The sequence below is a fragment of the Rhea americana genome, unplaced genomic scaffold (assembly GCF_003343005.1).
Source record: "Rhea americana isolate MKP2758 unplaced genomic scaffold, rheAme1 scaffold_326, whole genome shotgun sequence".
In the NCBI taxonomy this organism is placed as follows: Eukaryota; Metazoa; Chordata; class Aves; order Rheiformes; family Rheidae; genus Rhea; species Rhea americana.
This window is the reverse complement of record NW_028186453.1, coordinates 746,414-757,065: the sequence shown is the minus strand read 5'-3', so window position 1 is coordinate 757,065 and position 10,652 is coordinate 746,414. Positions and strand designations below refer to the sequence as shown.

General features: G+C 55.9%; 2 protein-coding genes across 2 annotated transcripts; both read right to left on the bottom strand.

The window, feature by feature from the left end:
- Nucleotides 1-2,538: 2,538 nt before the first annotated feature.
- LOC146592590 (uncharacterized) lies at nt 2,539-5,751 on the bottom strand. Its single transcript, XM_085310823.1, has 4 exons — nt 5,381-5,751; nt 4,409-4,615; nt 4,193-4,294; nt 2,539-3,259 (listed from the first exon to the last, which is right to left on the bottom strand). The coding sequence occupies exons 1-4, from the start codon at nt 5,552-5,554 to the stop codon at nt 3,188-3,190; spliced, it is 555 nt and encodes a 184-aa protein (XP_085166949.1). The 5' UTR covers nt 5,555-5,751; the 3' UTR covers nt 2,539-3,187.
- A 1,051-nt stretch (nt 5,752-6,802) lies between these two features.
- LOC146592589 (uncharacterized) lies at nt 6,803-10,538 on the bottom strand. The gene is made up of 9 exons (XM_085310822.1): nt 9,976-10,538; nt 9,426-9,549; nt 9,242-9,328; nt 8,928-9,035; nt 8,461-8,694; nt 8,059-8,334; nt 7,624-7,773; nt 7,272-7,426; nt 6,803-7,092 (listed from the first exon to the last, which is right to left on the bottom strand). The coding sequence occupies exons 1-8, from the start codon at nt 9,996-9,998 to the stop codon at nt 7,280-7,282; spliced, it is 1,149 nt and encodes a 382-aa protein (XP_085166948.1). The 5' UTR covers nt 9,999-10,538; the 3' UTR covers nt 6,803-7,092; nt 7,272-7,279.
- Between the last annotated feature and the right edge of the window lie 114 nt (nt 10,539-10,652).

Genomic DNA, 10,652 nt, shown 5'->3' with positions numbered 1-10,652 from the left:
TGGAGCACCAGAAACACAGGACTGAGCCTCCATTTCTGAACCCTGAAACAGCCCCATGAACCTGTTTTCAAGCACCCCAAAATGCAGGAAACGTAGGAAGCATCACTACATGGAGAGAAATCAGAGAGCAGCCTTACTCCCCGCCCCTGCAAAGGGGTTGCCAACAAACTGGGTGCATCTGGACGTGGCATCTGGAAGCAGATCTTAGCCAAGTGCAGAGTCAGCTTTTGTCAAGAATTTCACCCAGAGCTACATGGAGGACATTTCCTTCATTCAAAATAATTCAATTAGCTCTGTACAGAGACTAATTGTCCAAATTTTAGAAACTSTTTGAGAGAGGGAAAGCTTTTTCTATAATTTGTTAATAAAAATAAGGCGTGAGAGGCTAAGACCTACTGATTCTAAAAATCTCAACAGGTTTGCAAATGAGAAACAGCAGTACAATTCGCTGTCTATAGCTAAAGTTGACTTTGTCTAAGGGAGATCTAAAGTAATAAAAGTTCTGTCTTTATTTATTTAAAGGCAGTCCTGTTTTCCATCCGCACAGAGCTGAACGAAAATTGCAAATAAATGGTTCATTTCCTAACAAAAGGAAATGAATTGTTCATCATTTTTCTAGAAATCTTTGTCTATCCACTTCCGTTTTGGAAGTTTTGTCTGTCTGGCTTCTACAGTTCCTAGGCTACAAGAGAAAATGGGAGTTACTAAACGGTATTGTGTGATTGTAACTGAGAAAGCATGAGAAAATCTTCTAATTCCAGACATTAATTTTCTCAGAGCTGCCCAAATACATTTCCCAACCTCCTGAAATACCATCATCCCGCYGGTGTGGGATTTTAAATAAGAACACTTACAAAGATTTCCTTTCTCTGTCAAGAGCCCTAACTGATTGAAAACTAAATAAAAATAATATCTTGAAATGACATTTTCCACATTCTCCTAGCCTGGTAGCCAAACATTCAGACCAGTGGTCACCTCGCACCCACTATCACCAATATTTCCTTTCTTCTCACATCCTTCAAAGATTGTAATGTCTTCTTTTTACTGTGTTGGTTGTCAGAAAAGCATCTTTGGCTCGCAAATTGTGTCCTTTCTTTATTGCGGCCAGGGGCACACGTTCTCCTGAACATTTGTTGKTTTATTCGTGCTGAGGAGGTCTCACACACATCAGGCGGTTCTGAGAGCTTTAAGGAGCTGGTGTTTGATGAGGTTTTCATTACAGGGCATTTGTTTCCCCCTGCTGTGAGGTTTTTCCTGTGCTAGGGTGAAGAAAGCAGTCCATAAAAAAAAAAAACAATGGAGATTTTAGCTACGTTTATTCCATTTATTGCAGAACTTAGAAGATGGATGCAATGGGATTGTCAAAATCAGAAGGGCTTGTGAAGCGTAAATGAGATGCGACAGACTTGTCAATCTGGGATAAAATATTACATCACTGCAGGTTTGAATGGAGYGATACTACCTCTGTGGGAGAAGTGTGGTCACCTATATGACACTGCCTGGATCAGCACAGTTTCTATGGTGGTAAAGAAGGAAGACTTTTTACATCTTATCTGGGATTTTCAAAATTATTTGGTGTTGGCATAATTCAGTGACTTGAGTGCCCAGATAAGAGCTCTCACAAGGCCACTAGCAACTAAGTGACCATAGGGATAACACCGGGAAAAAATGGGATTTTTTTCCAAGTAACAGCATCAGAAACATCAAATTTGGGGATGGATGCATTGAAACGGGGACCTGTGAGGGAAGAAAGTAATTAGGGGCTGGCTGGTTTTTTGGAAGGAGAGAGGGGTGGAGAAAGGGAGAGGTGGAGGTGGATGGGAGATGAAAAGGCCTGGAGAAATGGAGAGAAGGGGGACAAGAGGGGCAGGTGGGGTGTAAGCAAGGAGCTGGTCCATGCACTTGTCTGCTTGCAGCCTCTGCCTCGGTGCCTCAGCGGTCTGTGCTATCTTCTCGTGAAACCGTACTCGCTGTGCGAGTTTTTTGTTTGCTGTGTCGGGGGGTGCCCTGAGGGGTCTCAGCACCAGCAGCTGGAGAGGGGCTGTGGGACACGGGGGCTGCAGGGCCAGGTGCCGGTGACAGGAGAGCTGGGGAACAGCAGTGGTGCTGGTCCAGGCATAGGTATTAGAGCTTGGGCTGATACCTGGGGGATCTGTAAGCCTGGTGCACTTGTGTACCCTGATGGTGGGACTTCGGGGGCTCTATAGTGGGGCATCTGTTTAAAGAGATGAATGGTCAGGAAAGTCAAGCACATGCAAGAATAAAGCTAGGAATATTGCTAAAAGGAAAAGTAAAATCATAATTAAGATATTAACATAAAGGCTGTAGAGATAGTCATACAACAGTAGAAACATACCAGAACAATAATAATAGAAATATTAATAGCAGACAATAGAAAAGCGTTGGCAGGAAAATATTAATAGAAATATTAATAGAATAATACAAAAATGAAAAACAATTTTTGTGATCGTATAAGGTATATTATAAATATTAATAAAAGGAAACTTGACTATTAGTAACATTAAAACAATTCTGTGTGATTCTGTGACTAYGTAATGAAAATTAAATGTCAATTAAAAGGGTAACTTTAATGAAATGATGTAAATATTCATGAAACAAATAGAAGACTATTAGTAAAGACAAATTAATAGAAATATTGAAATAGAAGACCTTTTAGTATTAATATTAGCTGTTAGGGTTTCAAGAAGCTGCAAAATGATCACTGGTCTGGTACTTTTTCAACGCAGGGTGGGAGATGGAGCATTTCTCTCTTGCGCGTGCCTACCTAAGCCCCCACAAGGAAGCTGGGTATTTGGGGCTGAAGGGCTCAGGGCCTGGGAGCACTTGCACTGGGATTGCAAACGGCCATGGGCCCAGCACGGTGGAGGCAGGAAAGGAGCTGCTGAGGCAGTGAGAGCATAGGTGCGGGAGACTGTTTTCCACCAGCTGTCTCCCTAAAGAAACGACACCCAGACAGAGTGAAGAAACAAGGTTGCTTCATTGGAAAAAGTGCAGGGAAGGGAGAAGTGCCAGGGACAACTGAGAGCACCACAGGCTCAGGACTGAGCAGCGCTCCCACAGCAAATGCAGCCGTCGCCCGGAGGCCAGCACCACCTCTTCGAGGCTCTCCTCGGCCTGTAGCGGACGGCTTTCCCATTGCCTCTGGAGGAASACCTCTTCTGAGCTCTCAGGATGAAGAYTGTTTGAGCCGCCAGGCAACGGATGGAGGGGTGGATGTCCTTCTCCATGCCTTCAAGTGCTGWGAAGGAAAGGAAGAGAACAGAGGTCAAAGCTGCAGAGACCCTGGGCATCCCCTTCCAACAGGGCCATCCCAAGCCAGCTCTTCTCATGGCCCAGAGGGAACAGGGGGGGACAACTGGATCAGCTAGAACTTGCTGGCCAGCAATGCCCCCAATCAAGCACCCCGGAAACCTCGCTCTCTCTGCTCCCTATGCCACACTTGGTCTGCACAGCGAGCAGAGCCCTCCTAGCCGGCCCCAGGAACTGAAGCTCGCTGCCCGGGCTCTTTCCTTCTCCCCACCACCCCCACCTGACACCCTGCTGCCCTCACTCACTGCTGCAGATCTTCTCCAGTTTCTCCTCACTCTGGTCCTTCAAGTGACGCCCAATGAGCCCTAGGTGTGCACCCAGCCCATCACAAATCTGCCTGCGCAGCCCATCCCCACCAGCACGGCTCCCCTCAGCCCAAGTGGCCTGGAATGGGGTCCTCCCCTCCTTGGGCAGGGCTGAGCCTGGTGCRGACTCCAGCACCGAACGCTCAAGGAGAGCACAGAGGGAGTGAAAAAGGCTTCCAGCAGCTGCCCATGTGCGGACAGGGACGGAAGAAGGAGACGGGGGCCCCTGGGCACCCAGACCCTGTACTGGGCAGCTGGGGCTCCAGCAGCCAACAGGGCTGGTTCTTGCTGCCAGCTGGGGCTAGGCTGCTCTGCAACAGAGAGGGGCTGTGACTCAYCAATGACCCTCAGGGCCTCTTCTTGAAGGACTCTTGGGGGTTCTCTAAGCACAGCAGGCTCTGGCACAGATATTCTTCTGCTCGGCTGCTGTCCCTGGCAAGCGGCACACAGCAAAAGGGCATCAGCTTAGCATGGAGCCTCCCCGCTCATACAGGCGGTCCCTCAGTCCCTATAGCCTTCTTCAGCCACAGTCCTGGCGGCACGGCAGCTGTGCTTACCAAGCACTCACTGATCCTCCAGGTCTGTGCCGTCTCCAACAGATACTGGAGCTGCTCCCACCTGAGCAGCTTGGCAGCATGAAGGAGAGCTTCCTGGGAGGCCTGCAGAGCAGCAGAGACATGGAAATGCCGTTGCAGCCAAGGCGAGGAGGCCTTGCATCTTACTCCCCTTGGCAAGCCTTTCCTGTCCCCTGAGGGGAAGATGCAGCAAGGGACCGAGTCTGCCAGTGGCTTCAGTGCCCTCCTGGCACCACCACCATGCCAGGCACCTCGTGCTGCTGAGGCAGCATGACAGAGATCCTCAAGAGCTGCTGAGCTGTAGCCAGGGTCGGGTGAGGCCATCTGCCTTTTGTCAGAGCCCACTATGAGCTCCATCACTTTGGGGAAGAGGCGAAGGGAGAGTTTTGACACGCACTTGGACTCCTGGTGGGAAGGAAGAGGGGACAGCCTCAGTGCTGGCTGCTCCAAGCTCACMGTGAGCAAGGGGGTCAGTGCCTGATAAGGAGACCAGCATCTCTGGTTCTCACTCTGCACGGCGGTGCTCTGGGCCACATCTGCGGCTGGTGCCAAATGGACCCAGACCCACGAGGGGCAATGCCAGGGAGAACAGAGCTGCAGGAGGCATCTGTGCCTGCAACGGCTCCTCTGGCCCTTGCTGCCCTCCCACCAGCTGGGCAGGATAAGGCAACGGTCCGATAACCCCAGGGCTAAGCGTTTCCTGACAGCGCCCAGGGCTGCATGAGGCAACACGCACAGCACAGCCGTGACCCTGCCCAGAAGCCTATGGACGGACCAAGAGAACCCCCAGCTCTCCCCCCAGCCTTTATATCATCAAAGAGCGGCACGAGCTGCTTGGTCAGCTGTAGCACGATGGGGGCTGACCATCCTCTTGTCCATGAAACGGAGCACATTGCTCAGCACCATGAGGACCTTCGTGCCGACAGCCCCGTCCACATCCTGCACCCGACTGACGATGTCTGGGAGCAGGAACTGCACTTTTCTTGCCTACAAGAAACACACCTCTCTCTCTTGTGAAGCAGTGAAGACCAGGCCGGAAGAAACACTCTGCTTATTAGCTAGCAGCCAGGAGCAGCTACCACAGCTCCCGCTCCCACGCAGAGTCCAAGCTACTGTAGTACTCAGCAGCCCCTGCCCAGAGCCTGCTTCACCCGGCTGACCCCTGCTCACCATCTCAGGTTTCTCAGAGAGCATCACGAGGCTTCTGAGTACTAGCCCACGCTCCATCAGGCACTGCCTTGGAAGACTCTTGAGGAAGAGGTCCTCCTCTCCCCTCAGATCCACGCTGAGCAGCAGCTGAAACACACGTAACACAGAGTTGCTGGCAAAGCTGCCTCCAGCCATCAGCCCGGGGCAAGGGCACCAAGTGCAGGCACAGCCCAGACCAGAGGCAGCAGGGGTGCAGGGCGCTCCCCTGCCCCCCTCCTTGCCCCACACCTCAAGGCACACCACACAACCTGCTCCCCTCTTCCAACTCGAGGTGCAAGACAGCTCAGCCTCTAGGCACAAGACACCTCTGGGAGGTGCCGCTTAGAATCATGGAATCAGTAAGGTTGGAAGGGACCTCTGGAGATCATCTAGTCCAACCTCCCTGCTCAGCAGGGTCACCTAGAGCATGTTAGCCAGGGTTGCATCCAGGCAGGCCTTGAATATCTCCAGAGGAGGAGACTCCACGCCTCTTCAAGGGAAGCTTCCTGGGGAAGTGCCTGAAGGGCTTCTTTCTGCCGAGCAGCGGTGCCAGCAGGTGGAAGAGGCAGAAACACAAGGCTCCTGGGTGCTTCGTCATCTCTCTGGCAGGCAGAAGAAGGCACCTTTGGTCCTGAGCAAGCCACGTAAACCTCCACGGGCATTGCACTGCCCCATTTGAGACATTCCCTCCCAGCTTTGGAACAGGGATGGAGCACCTGATGGGGCTGATGGTAATGAATTGGTCCTGTCGCCACTCCTTCAAGAAGGTATTGACCTCCTGCAGCCTCAGGTCCGTGCTGAAGGAGACCCCAAAGAGCAGCACCAAGAAGAGCCACGGAAAATATCGCTTCCACTTGCTGCGGGCACGTGGGCTGTCTGATGATCTCATGCGGTGCCCTGATTGCCTGCAGAAAACATCCAGCAACAGCTCTCTCTGCTGAGACCTCCCCCGTTACACGGCCCAGGCCTGGGCAGCTGAGGCTCAGATGCTGCCCTGGTGCCACAGAGCATACAGCTGGAGCAGCCGACTTTGCTGCCTGGCCAGAGCTAAGTCACGCAAGCACTTTGGGCTCAGTTTGTGGCATGCCCRTGACAAACCTGCCTGGGCTGCCACAATCCTCCCCCTGGGTGGGTCTCAGGCATCTGGCACCTGCCTCTGGCTTCCCTTTCCCAGCCCTCAGAGCCTGCTCGAGCTGCGTGTTGGCCCTGCTCTGCCCTCTACCCCTGCTCCTAACCCGACTTTCCAGCCTTCTAAGCAAGACAAGGAGATGCAAAGGTGGGAGAGGACACGGGGCTGCTCCCACAGGCTGCTCCGTCTTGATACTCACAGAGCCCCAAGCAGTGCTCAGCACATAGGCGTGCTGGCACCGCGGTGGCCTGGCACTGGGCACAACCCTGCCAGCCGCAGCCCTGAGGAGCTGTACGTGTGTGTCCCAGCAGAGGTCCTGGCTTGGGGGCACGTGGGGAAGGACAGGGGGGGCCTGCCTCTCGCCCAGACAAGCCAGCGCGGTCCTGGGCATGAGCGAGCCCTTGTCCAGAAACTCACCACCAAGGAAAGCAGGATTGTTTCATCCTGGCTGGAGGCGAGTGTCTTGTGCAGGGGCTGGTCCTCCACCAAGCTGAGGAGCTCCTGCAGCACCTTGTCCGCAGGTGTGGGCTCAGAGACCATCAGTCTCCACATCACTAYGGCAGGGCTGCAGACCCAGAGCACTCTGTCAGCAAGGTGCCTCTGGTGCGACGCTGTGCGCTGGTGACCGCAGACCCCCATCGTCTGGGGTCTGGCAGCCCAAGGGTCTTTGTGCCATTCCGCCCACACAGCACAAGCTCTGAAGGCTGGTGAGCCCCAGGCCCTAGAGGCAGCTGAGCCCCTTACCTGTTGCACTATGGTGAGTGGCACAAGAGGCTCTTGACCATCTCACTGGGGTCCATGCAAGTGAGCTGGACAAAGGTCTTGTGTAGGCTCTGCTGGGCAGACACGTCTCTGATGGACATCAGGCTGGTGCAGATGCAGCTCACGATGCGTGGCACCTGGAGGCAGCACATCTGAGAGTGGGGCTGCTGCCGGAGCACAGCCATTTCCCCAGCTCCCCACTGAGTTTTCTTCTCTTTGCACCGCCCTCTGCTTGGCCTCAGAGGGTGCCGGGTGCCTGGYACACCTGGATTCAGAGGGTCAGGAAGGCCCCAGAGGGTTCTAGYCCTGCACACCCCCGTCGCAGCCTACTYACGTGCTCCAGCTRGGAGGCATCGTCTGGCACTATCACATCCAGCACGAGAGCGGCTGCCTGTGTCTCATAGGTGCTGGAGGTTGTCATGCCCTGGATGGCCACGATAATGACATCTGCCCTCTCAGAGGGCTGGAGAAATTTCTTAAATAGCTGTGGGAGAAAGGAGCAGAGGGAAGATGATGGAGAGGTCACACGGAGCTGGATGACAGCACTGAGGAGGAAGTCATGCATCCCCGTGCGCTGATGCAGAGGGGAACCAGCGCTTGCTGGCAGCCAGGAGGGAAGCCTTCGCTTAGCCCCTGCACAGGGACAGTGCAAGCCCTCTGCCCAGTGACCGCAAGGCCCCCTTAGCCCCACTGCTTCAGGAGCTCTCTGCTCATGCAAGCCTCATGCTGACCCCACGGCCACCAGGCTGCCAGGGGAGGTGCGCCTTACCATGGTGATTTCCACAGCACCGATGGGCTGTGGAACCCAGAAGACATTGGCCACTTCCCGATCCTCCTGCAGCTCCAGATGCTCGCAGCTGTCCTGGGTCACTTCCCTGCCTGCGCAGGAGGGGAAACACAGGGCAGTCAGCGGGAAGGGCAGCGAGGTGGAGATGGCGCACTGACTGAGTGTGGGAGGAACTGCCCGCGTGCRTGTCCCCTCCCTGCCCAGGGAAGCAGATGCATAGCTCAGCAGCTGTGTCCTCCTGCTCAGGCCCCCACTCCACTAAGCCCGGCTCCGGGGGTCCCAGGCTTGACACATCACGCTTGCTACCTGCACCGCTGGCAGAAGCGTGTTCTGCTCTTTTCTCTCGCTGAGCAGAGGGGCGCTGAGGCCGTGCCATGGCCTTGCCTGGCTGTCTGGATGGGAGAGGACCTGGGCTGGTGCAGAGTCTCTTCTTTGCTGCAACAGGAACTTGTGCAATTGATGCAGGGCATTGGCTGCTCCGCGACTGGTCCCCTCGTCCTTGTAAGYGCAGCAAAAGGCAAGACATCCCACCAGTTTCCCCATGATGGAGAGACGCAGGTTTCCATAGCTGGCCGAGCTGCTGTCCTTGCTTCTTGCTGAGCAGGAGCCAGCTCGGTTCTGCAGGAGGGAGGCAGCCCTGGCACCAGGACTGTGGGCCACTGGTCGGCACCAAAGCCTGGCAGCCAGAGCCCACCCAGGGCTGGAGGCCAAGGGAGCCAGAGCTTTAGAGGGCCCTGCAGCCCTGGCTCCCACCRCAGCTGGGCAGCRATGACTAGGGCTACAGGGGGCTGCCAGCCACCAAAAAGGGCTGAYGGGGTGTCCCGATGTTGYCTGGACCACAGGCTCCTTACCTTCAGCAAGGACAAGCAGTTGACAAGGAAGTCGGTGAGCCCAGCAACCYGCACCACTGCCCTCTTACGAGTAGCTGCTTGCTGGGAGTCTATGAACGGCAGCAGGACCTGGAAGAGGAAAGCTGCTGCTCTGCCCTGCAGCCTAGGGGCTGCCGGCTGTGTGGGGCCTCATCAGGAGGGTCCACCTCCTGCCCTTGCTCTGGGGTGAAGCAAGCTTTGGCGGGAGCCCTGGCCTGCAGAGGCAGTGTGCAAGGTTTTCCCCTCCCATTGTTCTCATCCCAGGGAGCCCCAGCCACTCCTAGCAAAAGTCAGACCTGCAAGAYGTGCTGCATCTCCTGGAGGCCTGACGTGGGATGTCTGAGGACCAGCAACTGCAGCATGTTATCCATAGCATCCATGGTCTGCAAGGAGGACAGAGGGCGGTGGCACTTCCTGCCCCTGCTAGCACAGGGAAGCCAGCACCAAGCGCAGAGGGGCAGCAGCTCAGCCAGCACGTACCCTGGAGTAGAAGGAAGCATCCAGGTTTGCCACGTCCTCTTCTGGAGGAAGCTGGAATACACTGGAGAAGCAGGCGTGCAGAAGCCTTTTCTGCACTTCGCCCCTCACATGAAGCTTCGCTTCACTGCAAGGAGAGAAAGGCACCTCTCAGATCCTGGTGCTGAYGGAGGTACCTACAAACCTCAGAGATGGGAGACCCCACGCAAGGTGGGGGAGCGTGCCTGGAGGCACCTCCTCCTCTCCCCCCCTTCCCCAGGACACAAACCCAGGCACCAAAGACAGTGCTGGCAGGTAGGGCCCGATGCCCTCAGCATCTCCTGCCTCACCCCCGCTTTTGGGGGAAACGTCTGGAGACACTAGGAACTAGAGCCCCAGGGCCTCCTCTGCCCTCCCGTCTACCCCACCCTCGGGCCCAAGGCAGGATCCAGGAGCGGACGCCCAGCACGTGGCACTGACGGACTCCCGCAGGACAGGGCGGCTCGRAGAGCTGCCRCGGGGGCTGTCCGGCRGGGAGGCCTTGGCCAAGCCAGCRGCTGGGGCCCTTGGGTACCTCATGGCAACAAYGGTGAGCATCACTTGCTGCCTCACTGCATTGTCCAGGCGTTGAGTGGACTCTTYGCAGAGYAGCGCCTGGAGAGCGCAGCTGTGACGGGCCACGGGAACCGCCAGCGCCCGACAAGGAGCCTGCAGGGCTGGCGGAGCCCAGGGGCCCCCAGCACAGTCGCCCCCTCCTCGTCGCCCAGGGCCCCGCTCGCAGGGCTTCTCAGGGGCTCCTGGAGACCCGCGGTGGGAAGGTCTCCCCCCRGCCTGTCCTTACTGGCATGACAGTGCCCCACCGGCATGCCCTCGTCCCCAGGCCTGCAGGGCGTCCCCTCGTCGTGAGATGCTCTATCAGCTCAGCTCTGCAGAAGTGGAGGACTGCCACGTGGAGAAGTCTCTGCAAGAAGCCTTGCAGAGAGTAGGGATGGCGGACAGAAACTGCAGCTTCTGAGCTACCTCCTGACACCAAGGACAAGAGGGACAGAGCGGAGGGCCTGAGAGGCACAGAGGCACGGCTGGCAGCCCCAGGGCGCCGTGGGGCCCACGCTAGCATGTGGCATGCCTGCCAGGGAGCAGCTCTGCGCAGCCGGCACCMTCTCTGGGGGCTTCTGAGCACCGAGCAGAAGCAGCGGCACCCACCACGACACACAGCCACAGGAACCCCTGAGGAGATGCTGGCACCAGCCC